This window comes from Musa acuminata, chromosome BXJ1-7 (assembly GCF_036884655.1).
Source record: "Musa acuminata AAA Group cultivar baxijiao chromosome BXJ1-7, Cavendish_Baxijiao_AAA, whole genome shotgun sequence".
In the NCBI taxonomy this organism is placed as follows: domain Eukaryota; kingdom Viridiplantae; phylum Streptophyta; class Magnoliopsida; order Zingiberales; family Musaceae; genus Musa; species Musa acuminata.
Window position 1 is genome coordinate 38,940,176 of NC_088333.1, and position 27,460 is coordinate 38,967,635.

General features: G+C 38.3%; 3 protein-coding genes across 6 annotated transcripts; all 3 read right to left on the bottom strand.

Annotated features, from left to right (window-relative positions):
* Positions 1-738: 738 nt before the first annotated feature.
* LOC103992403 (chitinase-like protein 1) lies at positions 739-4,502 on the bottom strand. The gene is made up of 3 exons (XM_009412082.3): positions 4,049-4,502; positions 1,534-1,687; positions 739-1,445 (listed from the first exon to the last, which is right to left on the bottom strand). Exons 1-3 carry the CDS (start codon positions 4,392-4,394, stop codon positions 1,037-1,039), a joined length of 909 nt encoding a protein of 302 aa, XP_009410357.2. The 5' UTR covers positions 4,395-4,502; the 3' UTR covers positions 739-1,036.
* Positions 4,475-9,139, bottom strand: LOC103992404 (uncharacterized). 4 transcript variants are annotated; one of them, XR_010515196.1, is made up of 6 exons: positions 8,852-9,139; positions 8,648-8,767; positions 8,320-8,550; positions 5,695-6,131; positions 5,192-5,298; positions 4,475-4,615 (listed from the first exon to the last, which is right to left on the bottom strand). XR_010515196.1 is itself a non-coding variant. In XM_009412083.3 (4 exons), exons 1-4 carry the CDS (start codon positions 9,047-9,049, stop codon positions 5,670-5,672), a joined length of 1,011 nt encoding a protein of 336 aa, XP_009410358.2. In that variant the 5' UTR covers positions 9,050-9,138; the 3' UTR covers positions 5,338-5,669. The 4 variants fall into 4 exon arrangements, 1 of the variants encoding a protein (XP_009410358.2); XR_010515198.1 differs by lacking the exon at positions 4,475-4,615 and having other exon boundaries at positions 5,515-6,131; positions 8,852-9,138; XR_010515197.1 differs by lacking the exons at positions 4,475-4,615; positions 5,192-5,298 and adding an exon at positions 5,338-5,427 and having other exon boundaries at positions 5,515-6,131; positions 8,852-9,138.
* Positions 9,140-9,716: 577 nt separating this feature from the next.
* Positions 9,717-14,257, bottom strand: LOC135679281 (probable inactive receptor kinase At5g67200). Its single transcript, XM_065192817.1, has 2 exons — positions 12,294-14,257; positions 9,717-10,638 (listed from the first exon to the last, which is right to left on the bottom strand). Exons 1-2 carry the CDS (start codon positions 13,963-13,965, stop codon positions 10,076-10,078), a joined length of 2,235 nt encoding a protein of 744 aa, XP_065048889.1. The 5' UTR covers positions 13,966-14,257; the 3' UTR covers positions 9,717-10,075.
* Positions 14,258-27,460: the final 13,203 nt, after the last annotated feature.

Below are 27,460 nucleotides of genomic sequence, written 5' to 3' on the forward strand. Positions count from 1 at the left end.
GGATAACGCCATTATTGGTGCAAGCTCTATGAACAATGAGGAATTGTTTGTCCATTTTGGGTGAGCTCTATACAATTTTGCTCTTTTAAATTGACTTCAAAAAGGTGTCTCTGCTTCGTAACTCTCGACTGTCATAAGATTTTGATTCTCTTACTCCTCAATTAAGTTTATCGATCGTAAAATCTTATTAATTTGATATCGAAAAAGGAAATTTAACATGAGCATGCAACTATGCATAACAACTCTTTCGTTCATACTAAAACTAAGAGAGAAGAATTCTAGTTAGATTTGGAGTTGCAAGAGGGAATCCTTACCAGTGTAATATGTTATGTAGGTATACATGTCTTGAACAATAACAATAACAACAAAAAGAACATGAACAACAACAATAACAACAAAAATATATCATAATTTTTAACTATTTGAAATCGATTACATGTGCAGAAACCATTCATTATACTACCGAGAAGTTTACATGTAGACTATTCATACCTTCATAGAAAGCAAAGCTTTGTTATCTGTCATGATGAACATGCACCATTGCTAGGCTTTTCACTCCCATCATCCTAAGCACTATAACAAACAGAGCCAGATAAGTTCTCATTATCTCTATAAAAAAAATAACGGGTAATTGAAAGCAAGCAAAGGATAATGAAGTGAACAAGAACAGTTATTTGACAGATGGAAGGTTTTACAAATGAGAATGACATCTGATTTCAACAGAAATGTCAGTCACAATTAATAAGCCAAACATCAGTTTGGAACACAATATATTTCATAGTTTCCAAAACAATGATACTCACCCCACGGAATACAATATAATCTTGGCACGGTGGAGTATTACAGATAATAATAAGAATTGCAATTCAGCTTTTAAGAAGAATAACAGAGCCACTCAACATAATAACCACTGCTGTAGCTACACATTTTTAACAAGCAAGTCTTATAACACAGAGCATTCATTGACACGTTCATTTATTTGGGGCACTCTGACCGATGATTCCACTGATATCTTACAGCTTACTTCAATCATGGCTTAGGTTGCTGTATCAGCTTTGTAAGATGGGTTGAAAACCACTTGTTCAGCACAATCTACATTATCTCCAGAGTTTCCACGCCCGATTCCCATCAGGTCCAGGTAATATTGGTAGTGAGATATGATATTGTTCATGGGATCAATAAAGCCCTGGCCGCATATAAGATCACCATACAGAATGTTCATGGTAAGCCCAAAGCCAGGTAACCTTTTCGACAAGGTGTCATTCTTTGTGGGCTTCCAATTTCCGACGAAAACATCATGGGCCGACGGCTGCTTCTTCTTTATTGGTGTCATCCACCTCCACATAGCGGCTTGGAAAGCCAGGGTAGCATTTTGCTCTAGGTATTCTGGATGGTTCAACAGATCGGCCTTTATGGAGTCGCCAAGAAGTCCATAGTTGTAGTTCCTGAAGGTCATCAATTCAAATCACAAGCGTGAGAAGATTAATTATTTTGTTCCATTAAAACATAAGACTGTAAACATCGTTGACATACCAGTACACGGGCAGAGCACCACGTCCATAGTATTGAACTCCGTCGACACAGGGATAAAGGTAGTTTGGATCGCAGTAGTCTTGGCTTGGGCTCATTTCATGATTATAGCATAATCCCCATGCAAGTGGGCCACCAGTGGCAACACCATATCCACCTGCAACAAAATCATTGGCAATATACATGCATATTACATAGGCATATATATAGAGAGAGAGAGGTCAACAGAAATAAGCAAATAAAATAGGCAGCCTATGGTGGGATCAGCTCAACGCCTCTCCAATGGAACATCCCAGTCCTACATATAAATTGTTAGAACCAAATACTTTGTTGGTTGCTTGGTCAAGCTAGAACCCTCAGAAATGATGTAATTAAATGTCCTCATGTAATCATTCAAATCCTGGCCATTTTCGATATCTGATCATGCAGGGAAAAAGGACTTATGTAAGGGTTTAAGTAGATGTTAGTACAAGCCTGTAATAAATATCATTAGATTAGTTCTTTTTTCAGTTAACTTACTGTTGCATTTCTAATCAATCAGTTTGAATGAGTCAAATATCTCCTCTTTAATACTGTCCTCATTATCAATATTTTTTGCTATTGCAGAGAGGTCATCAGGCCAGATATTTTTCCTAGTGCAAAGATGCATTTTTGGTACGGTTACATCTACTTTCGGTATTGTTAGGAGTCCCAAGCATCTCAATCTGATTAGGAGGGTACGTAAACTATTAAAAATAGCATTGTATGAGAAACTACTTAACATCACAGAAAGAGACTACAGCCCTTGTGATCCTTCCCTCCATAATAGGCTTCTTTTGTCTCATGCAAATATTCGCCCCTAAATTTTCTTCCTTGTCTAAGACATACTCTGTTAACCTACATAGACCTTTCTTTTTGTGCTTAAATTACCTACTCTTGTGGAATACCACATATGTCAACCAGTAATTACATGCATCAAGTCTACAATTTTCTATAAATCTGGCTAGAATAGAACATTTGCTGATTTGTTACGTCAGGTCTATCATAGCTCTAGTTCAATTACAGCCTACTGCCCAATGCATAACATTCTATTCACCGAAACAATACCATTAGAAATTGAGAGATCTGATGTGAAATCAAGTTTTCGAATCCGTTGCCCTTAGAGCACCTCTTGGGAATGTATCACAAACAGGATCTTATGCTTCTTTCCATATTGTTTCTAAACCTCTTTGCCTATCTCTTTATTAATTCTTTAAAAGACAAATTTCCTGATGCAGATATGAACAGCAGTGCAAACAACTTGAATTTGTTAATAAGCACAATTAGATCTATTCAATGTCTTTCACTAACATCACAAACAAAAAACAAGAATTGTGCATGGTTTGCTTCACACCTTCTCATAGTCCACTATGTCCTCAATTCTGATGTCTTAAAGAGCATGTCTTTGACATGGATTACGAAATTGCCAACACTAATTTTCTTTTGTTGTTGATTTCCCATGATTCCAAACCTAGTAGTTACTCTGATCCATAGTTCTACATCGATTCCCCTTTCCCAAACAGTCTAATGTCGATGCAATTTCTCATGGATGCAAGCAAATAGGTCGGAATGAAGAATAAGGACAGAGATCCGACATTTTCAAACAAGATCCATCAGAACATCGATTCCCCTTTCCCAAACAGTCAAATGTCGATGCAATTTCTCATCGATGCAAGCAAATAGGTCGGAATGAAGAATAAGCACAGATATCCGACATTTTCGCTTAAGATCCATCAGAACATCGATTCCCCTTTCCCAAACAGTCTAATGTCGACGCAAATTCTCATGGATGCAAGCAAATAGGTCGGAATGAAGAATAAGCACAGATATCCGACATTTTCGCTTAAGATCCAACAGAACATCGATTCCCCTTTCCCAAACAGTCTAATGTCGACGCAAATTCTCATGGATGCAAGCAAATAGGTTGGAATGAAGCATAAGGACAGAGATCCGACATTTACGCACAAGATCCATCAGAAAATCGATTCCCCTTTCCCAAACAGTCCAATGTCGATGCAATTTCTCATGGATGCAAGCAAATAGGTCGGAATGAAGCATAAGGACAGAGATCCGACATTCACGCACAAGATCCATCAGAACATCGATTCCCCTTTCCCAAACAGTCTAGTGTCGATGCAATTTCTCATGGATGCAAGCAAATAAATCGGAATGAAGAATAAGGACAGAGATCCGACGTTCACGCACAAGATCCATCAGAACATCGATTCCCCTTTCCCAAACAGTCTAGTGTCGATGCAATTTCTCATGGATGCAAGCAAATAAATCGGAATGAAGAATAAGGACAGAGATCCGACGTTCACGCACAAGATCCATCAGAACATCGATTCCCCTTTCCCAAACAGTCTAGTGTCGATGCAATTTCTCATGGATGCAAGCAAATAAATCGGAATGAAGAATAAGGACAGAGATCCGACATTCACGCACAAGATCCATCAGACGCATGGAGGAATGCGAGGAGGAGAGGAGGGATGATTCTTACAGGAGGTCTTGCTGCCGACGTGGCCGAGGAAGGCGGCGACCTCCTGCATCTTGGTCACCTTGTCGCCGGTGGTGCCGAACCCGAGGGGCTCGTAGAGGGAGGCGGCAAGGATGAAGGACTGGTAGTCCCAGAAGCCGACGGCGTGCGCCACGGGGGAGTTGCGCTTGCTGAAGAGGTTCTCGAACTGGTACACCTTGAAGTAGTCGCTGATGGTCTCGTTGCAGCAGTAGATACTGCCGCTGCACTCCCACCCCTTGTTGCACACCTTGGGCTTCGACTTCGACGCCTCCGCCGCTGCCGCGAAGGCTACAGCGACCACCAGCAGGACGGCCGACCACGCCCTCATCTTCCCCACGATCGAGAGTGCTTGGTCAGACCAGATCTGAACTCTTCGAAGGCAATTGAAGAGAGAGGCGAGGAAGAACGCTGAATGTGGTTGGATTGGAGGGGAAGCCGAACTAAAATGTCTAATAGAGAGAGAGAGAGAGGTGTCGGTGGGCGTTGTTGGACCGATGACTGTCTCTTCATTCGACAGAGAAAGCTGAACAAGAGTGACAGCCGTCGGATCTGCGCCACGTCAGCTCAAGCCGTTACTTCGTGAGTTCATCGCGGTAAACTTTGGTGGAATATCTCACAATATTTATTTATTTATTATTTTCCCATATACATATATTACATTATGTAGAGTGCGCAAAAATACTAAACACATGAAAAAAATAATCATATTTACTTTTCCTATCTTATAATTTCGTATGAATAATCCACGTGGCTAATATATTTACAAGAAAATGATAGGATTATATGAAACCATCCAAACATGATCTCAATCTATTTTCCAAAAAATACATCAATTTTCCAAGTAAGATTAACCCAATGACCTGTGAAATTATCGTCTCTAATTCTGTCTCGGTAAAACCACAGATTTTTAGATGACTGCGACTTCCAAACTGTCACTCTGCTTTCCTTTTAATTAAACAGATTCTTAAGATTCTATTCTACCGACAAAACAAGATTTCACTATATTTATGACTCTTCTGATGTATTTTTCTTAATCTTACAAAAACAATTACTTTTGCATCTACTGTTGTCTATAAGAAAACGAAGAGGACAGGGAGGAGGAGGAGGAGGAGAGTTTTGTCTTACATGGTTGGGTGGCATCTCAGCCTGATGAGGATGTCTCAACTTCTCCTTCCCCTGCTGGTCCACAGGCTGGTCATCGATCCACCTCCCACCAAACTAGTGAAAAGTACCTGGACATGAAGAGCAGCAGCTTAAACTTTACGATCATGTGTTCTCATTTCACATTAATCATTAGCCCTGGAAGCAGTATATCTCGGCTGGCAGCACCGACAGCATCATGACTGTTAGCTCATCTTATTCTGCCACCAAATCATGTCTTACATTACTGGCTTGCAATTCAAAATATCATAATAAATCGCAAGGACAAAAAGAAAAAAATTCAGTACGTAGTTCAAACAGCCATGGGCAAAACTGATGCTGCATCTGTAACGCAGGGTGACCGATGAAGCTTTGCCAAGTAGAATAGGTCAGAACTTGTAAATCAAGAAATGGATAGTCTGGAAGAGAGGTAAAGAATCAGTTTTTTCTTTTGGGTCTTCGCCTATTTCTGTGCCAAGGGCTCGTACCATTCGGGTCCGAACCCTGCAGCTTTCCTCGCTTGCACATTGAAAGGGGGCTTAAGTGGACCCCTGAAGTATTCTCTGACGGTGGCATGAAAACACTGGATTACCATCTCCTGTTGGCCGTGGCATATTGCTACAGAGGTTTTGAAATTTTGAGCAAGATCTTGTGTCAGCTCACCGTCACCATGATCAACCTCATGCTGATTTGGGATACTTTCTCCCTCCAAAGGTTGTGCAGATCCAGTACTGTCATGAATTAGCGCTGCACCATGATGCTCATTAGGTGTCCGAAGGCACAGATATGTGAACCATTTGACACCAGCAGCACAGTGTGTGATCTCTTCTGGATACACAACCCTTTCCAACAGATTTGCTGTTTGTTCATCCCCTCCATTCCGGAAACGGGAGATGGTGGTGGGAAGTACATCTAGCCCCCTAGCCTGAATTCAGATAAATTAATCCAAGAAGAAGAGAAGATATTCATAAATATTTCAGAGTTATGAATTATGACTTGAAGCACAGAAAAAAGTGCAACAAAGAAGTCAAGATTCAAGAAGGTCAACAGACAATTAAGTTTAGCATCTTCTATTAATGCAACCTGAATTTTGATAGAACAATATAGCAAGGGCAACAACATTATATGAGAGTTATTCCTACTAGTTTGATATTTTATCACTTCCTTCATTGGTGAACATAAAATAGGTAAAAGCTTTTGCATAAAGATGAACTTGATCTTATGATATTAACATTAACATCCTTTAGGTTCCACTCGTTGGGGCTTACGGTTTTGTTGTTGTTAATGTAAGTTCCACTTCTTCTCCTGAGGGAAAGATAATATTTTAAGCATTTCTAGAATTGCCCAAATTTCTCATTATTTCAACTGCTTCATTGTGTTATACCCCTCTCTTCCACGTTATACATATGTATTTACAACATTGTTCTTGTTGCAAATTTGTCACCAGATCTAAAGGACATCGGATTGAGTGAGAAATAAGAAGTAGATAATTGATTTCAAGTGCTTGTTGTTTTTATCAGACCGAGGTTAATAAATATATATTGGCCATGGGTTGTCAATATTTGGATCAACTGAGCGGTCAGGTGTTAGGCTGTTGGAAACTTGGTCTATAGCAGATGGATATTGGCTGTAACCTTCATGTTTCAACCTTGTCTCTCCACTCTCATCATATCTATTTAAATTCTGAACTAGCATTTTGTCACATAACAAGAATTATAGTCTATTCACTAACTTTCCATTTGCAAATCTAATTCGAAAAAGATGCATATTGGAGATGTTAACACTCTCAGGGAAGTCAAGGTTCTGTGTATCATTCATTCATCTTTAAATGTTCTATAACTATATCAAATCCAATGTTCTAACTTTCTTCTTTCGCATTTTGCATGATAGCAAGTTCAAACATGTTTATGCACCTAATTCTTAGTGATTAAACTTCAAAATTTTATTCTTTTGATGCACAAGGTTATTATAAAATTGGTTGATACAATAGTCAGCAAACTTGTATTTAGAACTACACCTCGTTTCTAGGAGTCATATATACATCTGGATGAAAATGAAGCAAGAAGAACGAAACTTTGAGAAATTAGGAAAAAAAGAAATTCAGTATAGAAAGGAAAGGAGGGAGAGGAAAGGGAAGTATAACTCAGAAGGGTAAAAGAAACAGTTGAAGGAAAGTTCCCTTCTTTAAGGGTAAAATGTTGACATTATTTTTTTAATTATTTGCAAAAAGAAAAGAAAACACCAGGAAAAAAGAAAAAAACAAATGATAATCTAAATGAAAAGATTTAAGAAGAATATACAACCAGCAACAGTGAAACATATCTGGTTTAACACCAGGTGACAAACAGGGTGTCAGATAAGGTCTCTTAGAATAATAACTAATTTCAGCTGAAGTTTGATGTGTTGTAATTGATCTTATAGTTAACTTTGATGAATAAATTATTTAATTTTGATTTGGCAGATGGCCACCAGAGCACAATATTTGCTGTTGTGTTCTGTAGGAACACCATTGCCAGCCATTATAGAGAAACAACAGTTGGTTGTCACATGATGGGTAATTTATTGCAGTCTTAGGTGATACTTATGCAGCTAGTTGGCAGCAAACCGAACATGGGAATTAGACAAGCACTAAATGTCAAGCAACAATAAGAATAAAAAGCCTCTGGTTAAAAGTGCATAACGCAAGTTATGTCACTCACTACATCCCCTTATGGAAGTATTTGCTCTTTTTCCTTCCAGGATGGTCTATATATTAATGTATATTAAATGTTTATCCACTGATAGCACATGTTATTGGGCACCTTCCTTGACTTTATGCCCAAAGACTGTACAAAATCCATGAGTGCTAGCCTCAAACTTAAAGAGTTCCATGGTCCCTAAATTGAACTTCTTTAAGCAAAAGGTAAGAATTTATACCCTTGAGTTGGTTATCATTCACCTGAACAAATTTTGGGATGTTCTAAAGGAGATACTGGTTGAGGAGTGTCAATTGAGTGTGGTCTTTGCAGCATCTTTTCCCTTGCAACAAAACTTGTTCTTTTAACAACTGTTTTTGCAGCTCTTTTCATAAGACCGGGAAGACGATTCTAGTCATAGAAAAAAGAATCACCAACCTCATGGACGCAGTGCTCCACGGCGAGTCGTGCCAACAGGCTTTTGGAGGTCTGCAATGCAGAGTCCCAGAGGCCGTCGTGGGCAGGGAGAGCTCCATAGTGTGACGCCACCTCCTCCAGCCTTGCGGCAAGGAGTTTGAAGTGCCGACCTTCATCCTGGGCCACCCTCACAAAGTCAGTGAAGAATTCCCTGGGCATTGCCTCCTGACTCCCAAAACGAGCAATGATGTCCTGCGCTTAGAATAGTATGGATAATAGTTTTTTTTCCGAGTGGCTGCGACATTTTGACAAACGAGTGGTGGGCAGTAGCAACTGAACCAAAACTCACCCAGGAAAGGTCAATGGCCCAGCTCTCAGTGTGGGCAAGGCTATGTAGGATGGCCTGCCGGCTCTGCAAACTCCCGGCTTTGCCCAGCTTCGGCATCATGCTCGGCGACACCAGTTTCACCTGCGAGTGCGCACAAAACAGTCAATTTCCCCTTTTCTTCACCTTTTTCAGACGGAAATCGAGCAGAGTCCCAGTGCCAATTACACACGAGAGACGGGCCGGTCGATCAGGGACGAGAGGGGGAGGGCCATCATCGCGATAGGGGACCGAGATGTCGTCCAGCAGCCAGCGGGCGGCCACGGCTTCGCCAAGGCGGGCCTTCTCGAACGGATCGGGCGTGTTCAAGACCTCCAGGGCGGCCTCCACCAGCGTCTGCGTCTCCGCCTCGCCGCCGCCCCCCATAGCTCACTCTCTCGGTCGCCGAACTCCCCACTTTCCCATCGAGTGCGCGCGGGCGTCGCCCTCTAAGTTGTGACTTAAGCCGGGCCGGGAAAACAGGGGTTACGTGATGGGTTATTTTTAATTGTAAAATTTTTTTATTATTTTTAAAATAAATATATTAGATTTTTTAATATATATATATATATATATATTATATCAAATAATATATACAATTTGAGACCTATCACTTATGCAACAATGCACTAATCAATCCGAATGTTCCAATAAAGATAAATATAAATATATTTGATCCCGACCAATGAATCATTTATTTAAAAAAAAAACAGAAAATAAATTTAAAAGAAATTAGCTTATATGACATCAACCACAATTTATGCAAACTTTATTTGCTGTGGGGAATAAGAGATGGATAGAGCAATGGAAAACTGTAATCACCTGAGAAAATTTCAAAAGCTATTAAAGATTGTACATGTGAGTGCATCTACAAAATAACAAAAAGAAACAAACAATCCAATAATCTTTTGTGTTTTTTACCTGATCCAAACAAAGAATGTTGGCATGAGGTGTCACAATGTTAAGGTTAGCAAAGCATCATGGTGTTTCAGGGACAGTCTTGCTCCATGCAAAAACTGCAGCATCACAATCCACAGCATAAAAGAATCCAAGCTCCAAAAATTTAGAGATTATATATAAATTCATAGAATACTTTTACAAGGCTTAGAATACTTGTCTTTGACATCTGCTGAAGGCACAATCTGATCCTTACTTACCCTGATTGCAATTTATCTTCTATACTACAGTTGAGCTAACACTGATAGTACATGAGCAATGGACTCTTTTAGTAGCCTCCATGGTTCCAATTCCATGAGCAACAGTGAAGCAGGTTTTTAACTACTCAACAATCTTAGCACATCCCTCCCACACTGAGGGTGGACATTACATTTATGGACACTGAAGCTCCAATTGCCCTCAGAATAAAAAGATCTCTTCAACAAGGTCCATTAGATATGGGAATCAGGGCCAGAACTAGGAAAGGGAGGCTGAACCACTATCATGGTCTCCTGTGTCAACCTCCTTCACTTCCTCAATCATTTTCAAAATCTGCCATGCGGTCGGCCTGCTATCTGGAGAAAGATGAACACAGGCTGCAGCAATGTCGATGATCATCATTAAGCGTTCATCATCTGCTCCTTCGATTACATCCTCTCTCATTGATCGAACCCAAACAGGCAGAGTGGTTTCCACGAGCACTGGCTGCTGCGAAGGTCGTTTCCCGGTCAGGAGCTCCAGCAGTAAGACACCAAATGCATAGATATCTGAACTAGGTGTTAGCCCTCCATTAGAATTTTGGGATTCAGGAGCTCTATATCCTATATCATCTTCATTGTCGGATGGTTTCATAAGAAAAGCGAGACAGTTATCGGTCAGGCAAGCCTCAAAATCAGAACCAAGAAGGACATTGGAAGATTTAACGTTTCCGTGGACTAATCGAGAAGCTTGGTGGATGTATCCAAGGCCGTGTGCAACATCCTCCGCTATCTTTAGACATGAGGTCCAGTGGAGGGGCTTCGGTCTTGTGGATCTTGAACCTACAACAAAAACGTCAGAATTAAAAATTAACCAGAGTAGCCATAATTTTAATTGAAATGGGGTGAGTAGCAAGTATCGGCCCCAGTGACAGCTATGAAATAGTATTAAGCAACAAAAATGAGTCACAATATCAATTTAGCATTTTATGTTTTGCTAGAACATTACCTACAAATGATAAAAATTAAATCCTCTGTCTCTTGCTTGCTTAATCGTTAAATTATACTCTCTAACCTTTTTGCTGCATAAACTAAAGTGAAAATTCCTTCCGTCCTTATTTTTTAATTATTGATTTTGCAAGCAAAACTTGGGATTCTACAATCTGCAACTTAAGGACAGCTCGAGGGTAAGAACCTTAGTACACAAACAGCCTAAGAGGAGCCCTTCCTAATCTTAAAGAACAGTACTGATTGCTGGGCTGCATCAGATTCTAAAATAAGTGAGCATAGATATTTTCCAAAAAGTCTATTTATACCTTTTCATATCATCTTCGAGCATCATCTCAGAAGAGAGTGAAATTTATGTATGGAAGTCTAGCATGCTATATATGTATGGAGCACAGAACCAATAAATATCTGATTTAGAATCCACAAACCAAATGAAAAAGTTATCTTTATTTTACATGTACTGAGGTGAGATTCAAAGGAATATATGCTCATACTAGTACTAGTATGGGACAAGCACAATTACAAACATGTATCAAGTGCAAGAAGCGGCAACGAAGCAAATGAGAGATACGAGGAACACATCAAAAATTAATTTCTTATGGGTACTTCATAATGCTGATGTTTAAGTTTCATGAATTTGCGAAATATTGAAGATGCACATTTAAGAAGCTTCAAAATTCAAAATGATATCTATACCATGTATTGCATATAGCCAACACAAGTCATACCGGTTGACGATAGAGTCCACTGAAAGTTTCATGTAGGATATCTAAAATTCCAAATGACATTCACCATCTCAGTCATAAAAAGCAAGTACAAAGGCAACCTTTCTGGTTATTTACCATGTAAGTTTCTTCGACAATTGATCCTGATGATTTGAGATGAACCATGTGGGATCATTGTTACCGCTTAAATCTTTTTAATTTGAATAATTGATACATATTGGTGATCTGCATGCATAAACTTACATATATGCTCTATTAATGGCACAACAAAAATAGTTCAGACAAATGAGTGTCGTAATCGCATACCTTGATAACTTTTCAGATCTCATAGTTTGTCGAGGGCATTTTCTAATCCTAGAATATAGTTCGACGAACAATTCACTATAACTCATCCCCATCAGATGAAGAAAGTAAAGAATTACTGAATAGTCTAAATGATTAAAACAGTAGGCATCTTTGATTGCTTCCCTCATTTGTGTTTCTTGGAAATACTTTCAGATTTTCTGAAACTTTGGAAGGTAAAAGATTTTACTTCCAAGAATTCAATTGAAAATTTTCATTCCCATGACCAGCATACTGTCCCCGAAATGTTTTTCTAGTAGGAAGAACCAAATTGAAGTAAAATAAGATGGAAAACAGCACAAGAAAATGACTGGATTATACCTACTTCAAACAGCCGAGGAACAATAACTATGAGCAAGTTAATGGAAAACAATTAAGAGGGAAAGAAGCACAAGAGAATGAATGGCACCCACAGGTCCATACCATGCACAAGGGAGGATAAGCTGCCATTGGGATGGTAGTCATAGACCAGCAGCCTCTCTTCCTTGGCCTTGAAGTACGCCCGCAGCGGCACCAAGTTGGGGTGCCGAAGCCTTCCGAGCATCTCCATGTGCCGCTCGAACACCTCCTTCCCCGTTGTCACCAACTTCGGGGCGTCCAATCTTTTCACGCTCACCATCAGCCTATTCTCCAATACTGCCTTGTAAGTACTCCCCGCACTCCCTCTGCCCAACATCTCGGCCGAGGCTTTCATCAGCTGCTGCAGATTGTACACCGGCGCCTCCCCGGCGCAGAACACCAAGCACCCACTCTTAGACAGCTTCTTCACCTTCTCCTCCGACATCGCCAGTGACGCGGCCGCCATGAGCTCGTGGCTCCGGTTCTCGGTCTGCGCGTTGAGATTCTCGAGATTCGACTCCGGAGCCTCGGCGGCCCCATTGGCTTGGTGCTTCACCGGGCCCAGGATCGCCCCCCGCTTCATCCTGCTCCTCTTCTTCTGCATCAACAAGGAGAAGCCCAAGACTCCAATCACTAGAAACGAGCTGGCCAAGAACCCCACCGCCACGACGGCTCTCTTGTGCATCTTCTGCGCAGGGGAAGCGGAGCTCGGGAGGCGTATCCCCGCGTGCTCCCCTGCGACAGCGTTCGCGGGGGACGGGGCGGTGCGTGAGACGTTGCCGCCGCCGCACTTCTTTCTCAGGACGCCTCCGCACAGCCCCGGATTCGCAGCGAAGGCCGAGGCGGCGAACGAGGACAACGCGGCGGTGGCCGGGATCCTGCCGGAGAAGTTGTTGTAGGAGACGTTGAAGTTCACGAGGGAGGACTCGTTGAGGGGAGGGATGGGACCGCTGAAGCGGTTCGACTCGAGGCGAAGGGCGTAGAGCCGATCGAGCGCGGCGAGAGAAGGCGGGATCGGGCCGGAGAGGTTGTTGTACGACAAGTCGAGGGTACGGAGGCGATGGAGGGAGAGAACGGAGGCGGGGAAGACGCCTACGAAGTGATTGCGGCTTAGGAAGAGGGCCTTAAGGTTCAGCAGCGGGGAGAGGTCCGGGAGTGGGCCGGTAAGGGAGTTGGCCTTGAGGCTGAGGATCCGAAGCTGGTCAAGCCGGTCGAGGGTGCCGCCGGCGAAGACACCGGCGAGGCCCCCGGCCTCGAGGACGAGCCGGACGACCCTGCCATCGGGGGAGCACCAGACGCCGGGCCAGCGGCAGTGCTCGTTGTCGGAGGAGGAGCCGTTGGCCGCGGGGAAGAAGGGCAGGCGGTTGCCGGGGTCAGCCCTGGCCTTAAACGCCAGGAGGGCCGCAGCGTCGTCGGACGTACCGGATGCCGAAGCAGAAACCACGAACAACGACAAGAGGATCCACATGGAGATCGACCGCAGCCATGGCAGAAGGGCTCTAGGATTCGAAGGCTGCTCTTGCATTGCGTTCGGAAAGCAGACAACGCAACGCAAGGAAGTTGGAGTCGGTCGTCGTCGTGCTCGTCCTCCACCTCCTCCTCTTCCTTCCACCGGCCTCTTCTCCTTCCTCATCCTCCTCTTTATCCCTTCAAACGAAACGAGAGGATCGACGCTCGACTGTCTGTACCAGGTCAGGGTGCACGAATCCTCCGGACGCAAACAGGCATGATGACGTCGGGTCGGTGGGGCCACCATTTACCTAACAGAGAAAAGGTCTGAGCCTATTGGAGCGAACGCAGCGGATGGGGAGGAGGGGGGGAGATCGTGCGAAAGAGGACGAAGAAGGGGAGCGTGGATGGGGAGCAGCTGTTCTGAAAAGTTCGGCGAGGAGGGCCACGCCGTCACGTGAAGGGCGGAGGCGAAGCTCGGGTGGAGGATTTGAACCGGGAGTGTACCGCTTGTCGTGCTGGAAAGAGGACATACTGTGGATGACGGTGTATGTGTGGGAGCGCTACGGCGGCGGCGGCCCGGTGGCGGTACTGCGCGCTGTAGTCTGATGTACGCGTCCCAACGTTTGAACATATATAAAAAAAGGACGAATTCTTAAAATAACGTAATTTTTTTTTGAAAAAAAATCTCAATAATATCGCTTCTTTATTTTTTTTCTTCTTTTTTTTAATCTATTTTTTTGGTCGGATTCAACTGATCCAATGAATTAAAAATACATTATGATAATATAAAATCCATAATTCTAATTAAAATTATTTTCTTGCATTCCAAATAATTTTTTGCTCATCTAATAACTTATCTTTTTCTATACCAAAGTACTCTAATTTTATTTTCGATCTAAAATCAACCTCCTCTTTTGTCATTTCGTAAATGATTTAATAAAATAAATAATAAATTCGATTCTATTTAGTTCACATAAATAATAAATTCTTATTTAGTAATATTCAGAAGAAGGGACTCGAACGTTTACTCGAAGTCAGATAGATTTTTTTGACACTTTAGCTAATAAAAAATAAATAAATAAAATATTTGAGTAAAATAATAATTAATTTTATTATTAAAATTTTATAATAAATTTAATTAAAAGAATTACGATGTGAGCACAATATTCTCTCGATTGTGATGCTAATTATGATTGAGATAAATATTTTTCTATCAGTATATATAAATCGCTGATGTTGTTTTTGAGTGTGACAGAGTTCATCCAAAAGAAGAGTTGTGGATCAGTGGATATGTTGGGGAATAATAATGCCGCACATGACAAATCACTGTGTATAAATAATATAGCTCAGAAATTTCCAATCTGTCTCAACCAAAAGAAGGGTAAAAGCCCCCATCTCAGAATGGGGACTCGTCCTTCACGGGTTTATGTAACGAGACATCAATCGACCACCGTTGTGTACCGACGAAGGAACAAAGAGTCCAATCCATATTGCTGCCGTCCTCCGGTGTCATTTCGTGCAAGACAACACAATAAACACCACCCAATTCAATAATCGATCACGTCGCTTCTTTGTCGGCCTTTTCTCCGGTGCAATAGGCTGGGCTTTTCAACTCGGACACGAGCCATTCAAGGAGGCAGGAGGCCACGTTTGCCGTGAAGGGAGGAGGGCAAGCGGCGGAGCAGCGCCATGTGCTGCGGAGTCACCACCGCGATCGGTGCGAGCCTCCGAGAGAAGGTGAGGTCACCCGAAGCGGAGCAAGCGGAGCCGCGAGTGTTGACGACAGGAACGTCTCCGAAGGATCCAAGAGTTCCAGTTTGGGTTACGGAAGGTTTGTTCTTTGTTCGTGGTAAACATGGCGAAACTCGAAGACGATTAATCAGCACTGTAACGTCGTAACGAAGAAGTCGTCGAAGATGGCTGGCTGCAGAACTGAAGCTGTGTCGAAGAGGCCCAAATAGATCATGGCATTCGCGAGGAAGATGATGCTTTGTGCAGAGACACAGCACTCTGTATCCACATCATATGAACAAACTGTTGGGACATTATGTGATTAATGAAGAATATTCGTAAGTATAAAAATCATGTTCGCATCACTGTTATATGAAAATTTTTAATATCAGAAATTAAAATTAAATAATAATAATAATAATAATATGTACTTTTTTGATATCATAAAAAAGTTTTTATGCTTTTTTTGTCTTATCAAAAAAGTTATAACAATATCATTTGGAATGAAAAGTAGACTCGTCTTCTCTTCTTTTTTTTTTATCTTCTAAAATTTTTTTCTATAATTGAACTTTCTTTCTATTAGTCGATAACCATAATTACAATTTAATTATATTTATGATATATCTTACCTAATTAAATAGAACTATATAATCTAACATTCTCACACTAGATTTATTAATTAATAAGATATTAATATTTTAAAATCAAAATAAATAAAATAAAAATTATTTAAAAATAATTTATTTAATTAGTTATTGAAACTTTGAAAAAATATTTTTTACATGTGCATAAATTTTATAAAACATGCCAATAAATCTAAATAATAATAATAATATCATATTAAGTCTGACTACTAGTACGAGTTATAGCGGTTATATATTATCAATATCATACTTTTCTCTATGTATCACAATACTATTAGATTATTCTAATACAATCCAAAATGACCCCTGAAATTTATCTGATAATCATGTTATATATATTCAATCATAATATATAGACGTAAATATGAAAAGGATAACAAAAATAATTAATTTTAATTATGTAAATAAAAATATCAATTATTAATTATGGGTTGCTCACAAAATCAATCATAAAAACATATTTTTTCAAACACTTTATGCTATAAATCCTAAGTGAATGGATCATCAATTAATATAATAAAATTTTATTTTTAATTATTTTTGGACTCTTTTGTCTAACCATCAAGTAACTTATAGCATACAAATACTAGACTCGTCTTCTCTTTTTTTTTTATCTCCTAAAAAATTTTACTATAATTGAACTTTCTTTCTATTAGTCGATAACCATAATTACAATCCAATTATATTTATGATATATCTTACCTAATTAGGTAGGACTATATAATCTAACATTCTCATACTAGATCTATTAATTAATAAGATATTAAAATTTAAAATCAAAATAAATAAAATAAAAATAATTTAAAAATAATTTTATTTAATTAGTTTTTGAAACTTTGAAAAAAATATTTTTTACATGTGCATAAATTTTATAAAACATGCCAATAAATCTAAAAAATTATAATAATATCATATTAAGTCTGACTACTAATACGAGTTATAACGGTTGTATGTCATCAATATCATACTTTTCTCTATGTATCATAATACTATTAGTTCTTTCTAATACAATCCAAAATGATCCCTGAAATTTATCTGATAATCATGTTATATATATTCGATCATAATATATATACATAAATATGAAAAGGATAACAAAAATAAATAATTTTAATTATGTAAATAAAAATATCAATTATTAATTATGGGTTGCTCACAAAACCAATCATAAAAACGTGTTTTTTCAAACACTGTAAGTCCTAAGAATAGATCATCAATTAATATAATAAAACTTTATTTCTTAATTGACATTAATTATTTTTGGACTCTTTTATCAAACCATCAAATACCTTATAGCATAATGCATACAAATGCTAGAGGACTTGTTATTGTCATAAAAAGAAAACTATTACGATTTAATAAAGTATATTCAACAACTTGATAATTGTATCTAACGATACCAAATCTTGAGATAAAATTTTGTAATCATAAAATATGATTAGTGGCCTTAAAGTATATCATAAAATTAGCTTTTATTATTGATAATATAATAATACATTGCTTAATATTTTTTCTTACAAATTAACTCTTTCACTAATAAATATAAAATGTAAAGTAGACTTCTTATTATCAAGATAATTTAAGGAATCAATATTTGAAAATACAATAATTTCAAATTGATCTAATTTCATATATGTAAGTATATAATTTTTCATTCCTTCCAAATATCTTATTACCTGTTTTGTAGCCTTTTAGTATTTCATTCCCGAGTAACTCTAATGTATACCTAGTATTTCAACTACAAAATTTATATCTAGTCTAGTATAACGTTGAGTATAATAAACTTTCAACTACGCATATACAATATATATTTTTTTATTTAATTTTTTAAATTATTTTAAAAATATTTATTTTGATTGAAATATCTACTTTTATCATTTGTTGAACAAGGTTGTATACTAAATATCTTCAAGACTCGATTAATATATTATTTTTAAGATAATAGTAGTAGTAATCCTTAAAATCTATCCATTAATATCTTAATATTAATAATATAATATGCTTTACTCATATCAATCATCTTAAACTTTTTAATGAAATTTTTTTTATTTTGGTATAATAATCTATGATCACTATTAGCAAGCAAAATATTATTCACATATAGACCAATATAATAAATTAGCTCTCACTCATTTTCAGATATAAACATTGATCAATAGTATTTTTCTTGAATATGAAAGAAGCAATAGTCTCAAGAAACTTTATATACTATTGTCGGGAGCCTATTTAAGGTCATAAAGGACTTTCTAAATTTATATATCAAAATAATTTTTTTTTCTATGAATCGTTTAATATATATAAATCTAAATCCTCTTACATAAAATAAATTTTCACATTTACGTGATGTAACTCAAATCATAATAAGTCATTAATATAATGATAATTTTTAACAAGTTCATTTAAAAAATAAAAAACTATCTTGATCAATTCATTCATAAAACCTTTAATCAAAGTCTAACTTTATATCATTCAATATTGTCCTTTGAGTCATGTTTACATGATAGACTCTTTTATAATTATCGGATTATTCTATGAGTTTTTAGATACTATTTTGATTCATTTATTTCAACTATTTTTTTATTATAATGTATTTTTTAGAATCATTATTTTTTATTACTGTGTCATAGTTTGAATCTTATAGATATATCACATAATAATAAAAAAAATTACAAGTGTTCTTTCCATTTGAGATATTTTCAAAACTATTGATTATAATTATTCTATATGATTATTTGTGATGACATTAACATCATGTGAGAATTCTTCAAAATTATTTTAATCAATATTATTTTATTATTTATTTTCATCAATTCTTTTAGTAATTTGAACAATAACAATCCATAAAAAATAATAAAGGAGTATCAACCTATATCCTTAATATCAAAATTAAATTTCACTCTCATTAATTCATTATCTTTTAGGAATCCTACGTTACTAGATTCAACTATCCTTATACAATGATTAGAATAATAAAATTTATATCTCCTTAAATTTTTCTAAATAAATAATAAATTATTTAAAAATAATCGTTGAATTTAATTTTTTTGTGTGATTTAAATATTTTTATCTCTATAGGATAATCACAAATTTATAAATGTATATATAACCGCAAAGCTTCACCTCACATTATTAACTTATGAGTTATTGATAACTTATTGTACACGTAGCCATATAAATAAGAGTATGATTTCACCTCTCAACAATCTCATTCTATCGTAGCACATCTAATAAGAAATATATTTAGTATAAATATCTCATTTTTCTAATAATCTAGTAAAAAATTAGAGATGTTAGATACTCACAACTCAATAGATAATAACATATCTCTCTACTTAATCTAATTAATCTAATTATCTCTCTACTTTATTTGTATATACTTAAAACTGTTAATAACTTGAGATGTTAGATACTCACAACTCAATAGATAATAACATATATAATAAAATATTTCTATCTATTAAAATAGGATACATAGTCACACATAGATACAAATATATATTCTGTAAGGAGTTTGTAAAATTACATTTTATTCTAATATTTGATTAGAGGATCATTATAAATTGAAGATTCATATTAGTTCTCTACAAACTATTATACAAAATTTAAATGGAATCATGATGAGTTTCTCTTCACCAAGTGAGAAACAATACCCTAATAATTCAAGATAAAAAAACTAAATTTCTAAAATTGTAGAAATATAATATTATATGAATAATCAGGTATAAGTGATTAGTACTAAATACTATTATTTTTACTTTAAGATGATTTCTTATAATGATAAATATTTCATGCTCTTTTAATTCTTATATTAGAAAGAATCTCTATTGTTGATAAAATAAGTTGAAGCTTTAATATCAATCAATCAAATATTAGAAAAAATCTTCTATAATATTTGATTTGAAACATATAAAAATCAAACTTATACCTTTTCATTTCAAACCAAAATTTTATAATCCTTCTTTATATGACATTTCTTGCCATAGAAATGTTAGGATCGAGAGCACTAAGAGGGGGGGGGGGTGAATTAGTGCAACGGAAATCTTACAGCGATTAAAAACCAAAAGCTGCGTTCGTTCAAAAACTGTTATGATGCAAAAGCAAATTCTCAGTTTGTATCTAAGTGTAGTTTGCGTCTAAGCGCAGATTGCGTCTAAGCGCAGTTTTGCGTCTAAGCGCAGTTTACGTCTAAACTCAGATTTACGTCTAAACGCTGTTTTACGTCTAAACGCAGATTTACGTCTAAACGCAGATTTACGTCTAAACTCAGATTTACGTCTTAAACTCAGATTTACGTCTAAACGCAGATTTACGTCTAAACGCAGTTTTACGTCTAGACGTAGATTTACGTCTAAACTTTGAAACTTGTTTGTATACTCGCAGAAGGCAGTATGCAGTTGGAATCAAGACGTAAACGTGAACTGAGATCTGATGATTGAGCGAGGAAAGCCGATTTACGTCTGAATGCAGTTTTACGTCTAAATGCTGAAACTCGTTCGTAAAATCGTAGAGGAAAGTTTGCAGTTATCAATAGGATCAAAATGTAAGTATAAACTGTAAAGAAGCTCGTTCGTAAAAGCATGGAAGACAGTTCTGCAGAATCAAACGTAAACGTAAACAGTAACGTATGAAAATACGAATTTACGTCTGAATGCAGATTCGGAAGAACAGCACTTAGAACTTGTTCGTGAAAGCGTAGAGAGCAGTAGTAATGAGGGAGGTTTGCAGTAATGATAAAGTGCTCGAAAATAAACGCAAACCAGAGATTTAGAGTGGTTCGGTCAGCCTTGACCTACTCCACTTTTGGCTTCCTCCACCGACGAGGTTGCCGACGTCAACTAGGTGCCTTCCTTCAATGGGCGAAGGCTAACTGCCCTTTTACAGTTTCTCTCCTTTTGACAAGCTTAGGAGACAACCTTTACAGACCTTTCTCTCCTCACTTTACAACTGAAAACTTGAAGAACAGAAGGAGGAGACTTAAAGGCTTTACAACACTTTTGAGCTCTTAGAATCACAGAAAAGATCAAGATTTCGGTGTAGGTCTGTATCTTTTCAGTGCTGAATGGGTGGGGTATTTATAGGCCCCAACCCAATTCAAAATTCGAGCTCAAAACGATCAAATCGATCAAATCCCAGAATTCTGGGATCAGGCGGTTGCACCTCTTGACTGGAGAGGTGGCACCGCCTGGCAGAGCTCGAAGACTGAGCTCAGGCGATTGCTTCTCTCTGCCAGAGCTCGAAGACTGAGCTCGATGGTTGCATCACCTGGCAGAGCTCGAAGACTGAGCTTGGTGGTTGCATCACCTGGCAGAGCTCGAAACTGAGCTCGGTGGTTGCATCACCTGGCAGAGCTCGAAACTGAGCTCAGGCTGATGCACCTCTCTGCCAGAGCTCGAAGACCGAGCTCGGTGATTGCATCACCTGGCAGAGCTCGAGACTGAGCTCAGGCTGATGCACCTCTCTGCCAGAGCTCGAAGACTGAGCTCGGTGGTTGCATCGCCTGGCAGAGCTCGAAACTTGAGCTCTGGCGGTGCTACCTCTTGGCAGAGGAGGTTGCACCGCCCAGTCTAGCTCGAAGACTGAGCTCTGGGCGGTTGCACCTCTCGGCTGGGGCGGTTGCACCTCCCAGCCTCGCAGCCCTGGCGGTTGCACCTCCTGGCTGGGGCGGTTGCACCTCCCAACCCCACAGCCCAGGCGGTTGCACCTCCTGGCTGGGGCGGTTGCACCTCCTGGTGCAATCAGGGTCCGAATGGTTCACTCCATTCGGCCCAATTCGAATCTTTTCAGGGGCCCAATTGCCCCAAGATTAAGCTAATGGGATCACCTCCCATTTTCATGCTTAATCATCATGCTAACTACGATTAACTCTAAGACAACTTCTGCAGCTTTGCTCCGATGCGTCAATCGCTTCTTCCGGCGAGTTTCCGGCCAACTTCCGTCGATCATCCGATAACCCTCGGTGATCCTTCTGCGGACATCCGGCATACTCCTGGACTTTGCGACGATCCACTTGGCGAGTTCCGACGAGCTTCGCTTGGCAAGCTTCTGGACTTCTCGGATCTGTTCTCGCTGAACCTCCGACGACCGTCCGAACTTCCGTCGAACTCTCGAACTCCCAACGTGATCATGATCTTGACTCCGGCGCAATACCTGCTGCTTGTCTTACTCTCATCGTAGTTAATCCTGCACACTTATCTCAACACATAGATTAGATAACAAATGACAATTGACTTCATCATCAAAATCCGAGATTCAACAATCTCCCCCTTTTTGATGATGACAATCAATTGATAAAGGAGTTGTCCTTAACTCCCCCTATCTATATGCCATAGTTGAGATAAGTCAACCTTGAATTCAAGACCTAAGAATTCAAGTGACGTATTGATAAGTTAGATCAGTTAAACTTATCAATGCTCTCATCATGATACCCATCATGATGTATCTCTTCAAGAATGATGTCAAGGCATGACATACATCATCAGGTTTGTATGATAGTGTTTGTAACTATTCATCATGTAATAATATAAAGCTGCGAAGGACTTTTTACATGATGCACACATTTGAGATTTTCTAGCAAGTTTGCATTATCTTCACAATATAGAATATTAAATCAAGATATGATGCAAACTATAGCACATGTTCACATATCTCTTGGTGATGCAAGGATGGCATAACATTGTTTATAGCATCACTCAAGTATTTGCAATTATGACATAGACATGATTATGGCAGTTCAGCTATGACATAGTGTTTATCAATTCATATGTTTCTCCCCCTTTGTCATCAACAAAAAGCATGATAGCATTATCAAGCATATAATGGAAGTCATGCCACATATAACTCTTTATTGTTTGTTGCTTGACGGAGGAAAGTCATTTTTCAAAGAGTTTTCAAAGTGTACAGGAACATCCCATCGAAAATGAACTTCTTACATGCATTTGGTTAAAAATATTTGTCACATAATTTGCAACATGTTATTTGATCAAGCGTTGTCAAGGCATGTAATAGTAATAACATCCGAAAGATAATTTTAACTAGTTTAAGTATTCGGACACATCAACATTCCTAGTTCTCTTCTTATATAATCAAATTGTTCTTCACATAGGGGTTTTGTGAAGATATCAGCCAGTTGATGTTTGGTATCAATAAACTCTATGGTTACATCATGATTAGAGACATGATCTCGTATAAAGTGATGTCTAATATCAATGTGTTTGATTCTTGAGTGTTTAAGCTTTTGATGTAGTAACACAATTATTTCAAGTGCAGTATTCTATCATATTGCATAACAAGATTTTTATTTCAGCAAGTGTAGCATTGTATCATATTGCATAGCAAGATGGTGTAGCATTGTATCACATGGTAAGATATCAGCTCGTACGATGCAAATTTTTGTTTGATATCTTGATACATGGCATGATAGCAATCATATTAGCAACCATATCAATGTCATACTGCTGACTTATCAACTTACATTGGTATGTTGCTTCATATTTTTCAAGGCATAGGCTTTTAAACCTTTTTAGTTTCAGTGCAAAAATCGAGATAAACAACAAGAGATGTTTGCAAATATGCTTACACAAACAAAGATAACCATATCAGGGTAACATATGTACAGCATATCAGGTAACCATAAAGACAAAGTCCTTCATGAAGAACATAAGGAGTTTACAACATGTCATATCAAAAACATCAGATGTTTATACAAGCTTATTCATGAGGTGGAAGATTAAAGTGCCTAAGTAAAGAGTCAAATTGTCGATGGATTTGCTGCAGCTCGGTTAGGATTTGATCTTGTCGAAGTTCAAGCCGTTCTTGTCTTTGTTCAAATCGGTCCATCCGAATCCCGATATCTTCGATGGATGATGTGTGAGTTTGCTCAACCGGATGTGTTTCCTCAAAGGGACAGATCGGAGGAGAGTGGGTACTCCTAAAGACTGGGGTTTCCGGTTCTGGTTCAAGTTCAGGTTCAGGCTGAGGGGGATCAGTTCTTCTAGGCATTCTAACCCAGTTACCGTTTCTATAGTGACATCTTAGTCGATGAAGTAGATTTTTGTTTATTATGCAGAATCTATCTGTTTTCATTACTTCTTCTTCTAGTGGTATTTGAATGTCGTAAGCTTTCATTATTCTAGTAATTATTCCACCATATGGGAGCATCATATCTTTCGTAGATAATTCTAACATGTTTTGTTGGATCAGATAGCCAAGACAAATGTCACGTCCTTTCATGATTAGGTACATAATTCCTAATTCCAATTGACTCACTTCATCATGATGGTATTGTTTAGGAAGAATTATACTAGTCATGATATGATGAAGTATCTTAGTGTTAAAAGGCAATAGATGTTCACAACTTTTAGGAATAGATTCTATGTTAGGATTGGCAAGGATTGTTCCTAAGGCTTCAACGTAGGATGTTTCAATAGTTTTTTCATCCCATGATCCTTTAAAGTAAAGTCCTATGCTTTTCATGGGAATACCTATCATATCACAAATGAATCTATCAGTGATTGAGATGTGTTGTCCTAAGAGATAGGTTGATATCCTTTCTTCATCATCTATTTGCATGTTGTTGTAAAACAATCTAACTAGTCTAGGATAAATGGGTTCGTTGATCTGCAAAATGGGAAGTAGATTTAGGTTTGCAAACCAATGGATAGTCTCTACATCTCTTAGTTCATTCAGATCTACGTATTTTCCCTTATTGATGCTTCTTAGTTCGAAGGAGAGAAATTTTTCAGCATGGTTTTTGGAATAAAAAAGAGTGAGATCAAACTCTTCTACTACTCTCCTCTTTCCCTTGTCCCTTGAGGATCTTCTAGATCCCATTACTACTGCTGTTTAGAGGGATGATGATGAGCTAAAGTAAATGAAGAACAAAACAGAATTTAAGAGCTTCTTAGAGAGTACCTTTGTGAAATCTTCAAGAGAAGGAAGGATTCTTGAAGTTTTGCTCTGAAATGGGAGGTATTTGGAAGGCTTAGAGGAGTGAAATGGGAATGGAGGAGACTTGGAAGAGTAGAGGAGGAAATGGGGGTGAGTTGGGGTCGGTTCCTTAGCCGGCCCTAGTGTGGGTTTAAAAGGCAGAGCTGCTGGCGGTTGCACCTCTGGCTGGAGCGGTGCAACCTCTGGCAACCCGTGATAGCTGGAGGTGCCACCTCCAGCTGGAGAGGTGCCACCGCCTGCAGCCAGTGAGCACCTAAGATGATTTGATTAGGGAGCCTTTGCCTTGAGGAGAGTTTTCAGAGCAATTAATGTTTGTTACATGATTTCGTATGAGTTTTTATTTAAGGAGGAAGCTCTTTGTACGATCAAGATAGATCTTTTAACGTGCATACGTATGTTTGTTTGGTATCCCTTTTAAGATCATGACATATTTAGTTTCTACAAGAATTAATTCGTAGATGAACGGGTTTTGAAGATCAGGGGGGTATGTGAATTTGGATATCATATGTTTCTAATAAGGTTGTATCGTATTTGTGATTTCACAACTTCCACTTGTTACTTAAGCGTTGCGAGTTCCTTTTTGATTCTTGGTTTATGACCATTGAGAGTCAAGGAGCAGAATGTTATTTCTTGCTCCGGCCTAGACTTTTAATGTTTTTATAGGAAGGGATGATCTTTAGGAACCCATTTGCTTTTGGGTGCCTCATAAATAGATCTACATTTTCTATCATGTTGCATAGAGTTTATCATGGTTCCTTTAGGAACCCAAATTAATTTGTTTGGACTTATTTTCTTGAATAGACAACAATGTGTCTTGTGTCCAGATTTGCAACAAAAGTTGCACTTGGTTTGGTGTTGAACATGTAAGATGGGGCCTTTTACAAAGGTAGTTGGATTTCGGTGAGGACTCCTCACAAATCCAATCCCACTTCTTTTGGGAGCATGACCCTTGTTTGTAAGAATCATGTTTAATGACTTGCTACCAACCTCGAATTTCTTCAAGGTGTCCTTAAATAGCAAGTTTTCTTTTTGTATAGTTTCTAAATCATGACATTTGATACATGAATTTAAACTATCATGATGTTCGACTTTTAACTTATCAAACTCACAAGTAAGATTATCATGTACCTTTTTTAGCAACTTGTATTTTCTATTTATAACTTTGCATTCATCAAATAAATCATGGAAGGCATTTAATAATTCATCGAAAGATAAATCAGCATCTAATAAATCCGTTACCTCCTCTTCGATGGCCATAAAGGCGTAATGAGCAACTTGCTCGGTGTTGGACTCCTCTTCCTCAGATGCGCTCGAATCATCCCATGTTGCTTGGAGCGCCTTCTTCTTTGTTGTTCTTTTCTTGACTTGGGGACAATCACTCTTGTAGTGTCCCGGCTTTTTACATTCGTAGCAGATCACTTGGTCCTTCTTGGGTTCAAGTTTATTTTTCACATCGTTTTTAAACTTGTTTCTTTTGAAGAATTTCTTAAATTTTCTTGTCAAAAGTGCCAAGTCATCATCACAGTCCTCATCACTTGAGTTTTCTCTCAAGTGGCATTCAGAAGTTTTAAGTGTCATATCCTTCCTGTTCTTTGGAAGGATGTCTTCTTGCTCTTCATGAGCTTTGCAAGTCATTTCGTAGGTCATTAATGACCCGATTAGTTCTTCAAGAGGGAAGTTGCGCAGATCCTTTGCCTCTTGAATGGCAGTGACTTTAGGATCCCAACTCTTAGGAAGGGATCTTAGTATCTTATTAACAAGCTCAAAATCCGAAAAGCTCTTTCCGAGTCCTTTTAGACCGTTGACGACATCCGTGAAACGGGTAAACATGTCGCCAATGGTTTCGCTCGGTTTCATTCGGAAAAGTTCAAAAGAATGCAGCAACAGATTGATTTTTGACTCTTGCACTCTACTTGTACCCTCGTGGGTCACTTCAAGTGTGTGCCAAATATCAAAAGCAGTTTCGCAAGTTGAAACACGATTAAACTCGTTTTTATCAAGTGCGCAAAATAAGGCATTCATAGCCTTTGCATTAAGAGCGAAAGCCTTCTTCTCCAAATCGTTCCAATCGATCATTGGAAGAGAAGATTTTGAAAATCCATTTTCAACAAGGTTCCATAGTTCAAAATCCATAGAAATAAGAAAGATCCTCATTCGGGTCTTCCAGTAAGTGTAGTCCGTTCCACTGAACATGGGTGGACGTGTAATCGAATGCCCCTCTTGGTTTCCGGCGTATGCCATCTCTCTTGGGTTTTAATCCTCTAGAGAGTTAACCTTGCTCTGATACCAATTGTTAGGATCGAGAGCACTAAGAGGGGGGGGGGGTGAATTAGTGCAGCGGAAATCTTACAGCGATTAAAAACCAAAAGCTGCGTTCGTTCAAAAACTGTTATGTTGCAAAAGCAAATTCTCAGTTTGTATCTAAGTGCAGTTTGCGTCTAAGCGCAGATTGCGTCTAAGCGCAGTTTTGCGTCTAAG

Coding starts and splice junctions, on each gene's coding strand:
- LOC103992404 (XM_009412083.3), bottom strand. CDS start 9,049: ATGGGGGGCGGCGGCGAGGCGGAGACGCAGACGCTGGTGGAGGCCGCC. Junction 8,768..8,851: donor GACCGGCCCGTCTCTCGTGT/GTAATTGGCACT, acceptor GCGCACTCGCAG/GTGAAACTGGTGTCGCCGAG. Junction 8,551..8,647: donor GGGCCATTGACCTTTCCTGG/GTGAGTTTTGGT, acceptor TTCTAAGCGCAG/GACATCATTGCTCGTTTTGG.
- LOC103992403 (XM_009412082.3), bottom strand. CDS start 4,394: ATGAGGGCGTGGTCGGCCGTCCTGCTGGTGGTCGCTGTAGCCTTCGCG. Junction 1,688..4,048: donor CGTCGGCAGCAAGACCTCCT/GTAAGAATCATC, acceptor ATTTTGTTGCAG/GTGGATATGGTGTTGCCACT. Junction 1,446..1,533: donor GGTGCTCTGCCCGTGTACTG/GTATGTCAACGA, acceptor GATGACCTTCAG/GAACTACAACTATGGACTTC.
- LOC135679281 (XM_065192817.1), bottom strand. CDS start 13,965: ATGGTGGCCCCACCGACCCGACGTCATCATGCCTGTTTGCGTCCGGAG. Junction 10,639..12,293: donor CTTATCCTCCCTTGTGCATG/GTATGGACCTGT, acceptor TTTTTGTTGTAG/GTTCAAGATCCACAAGACCG.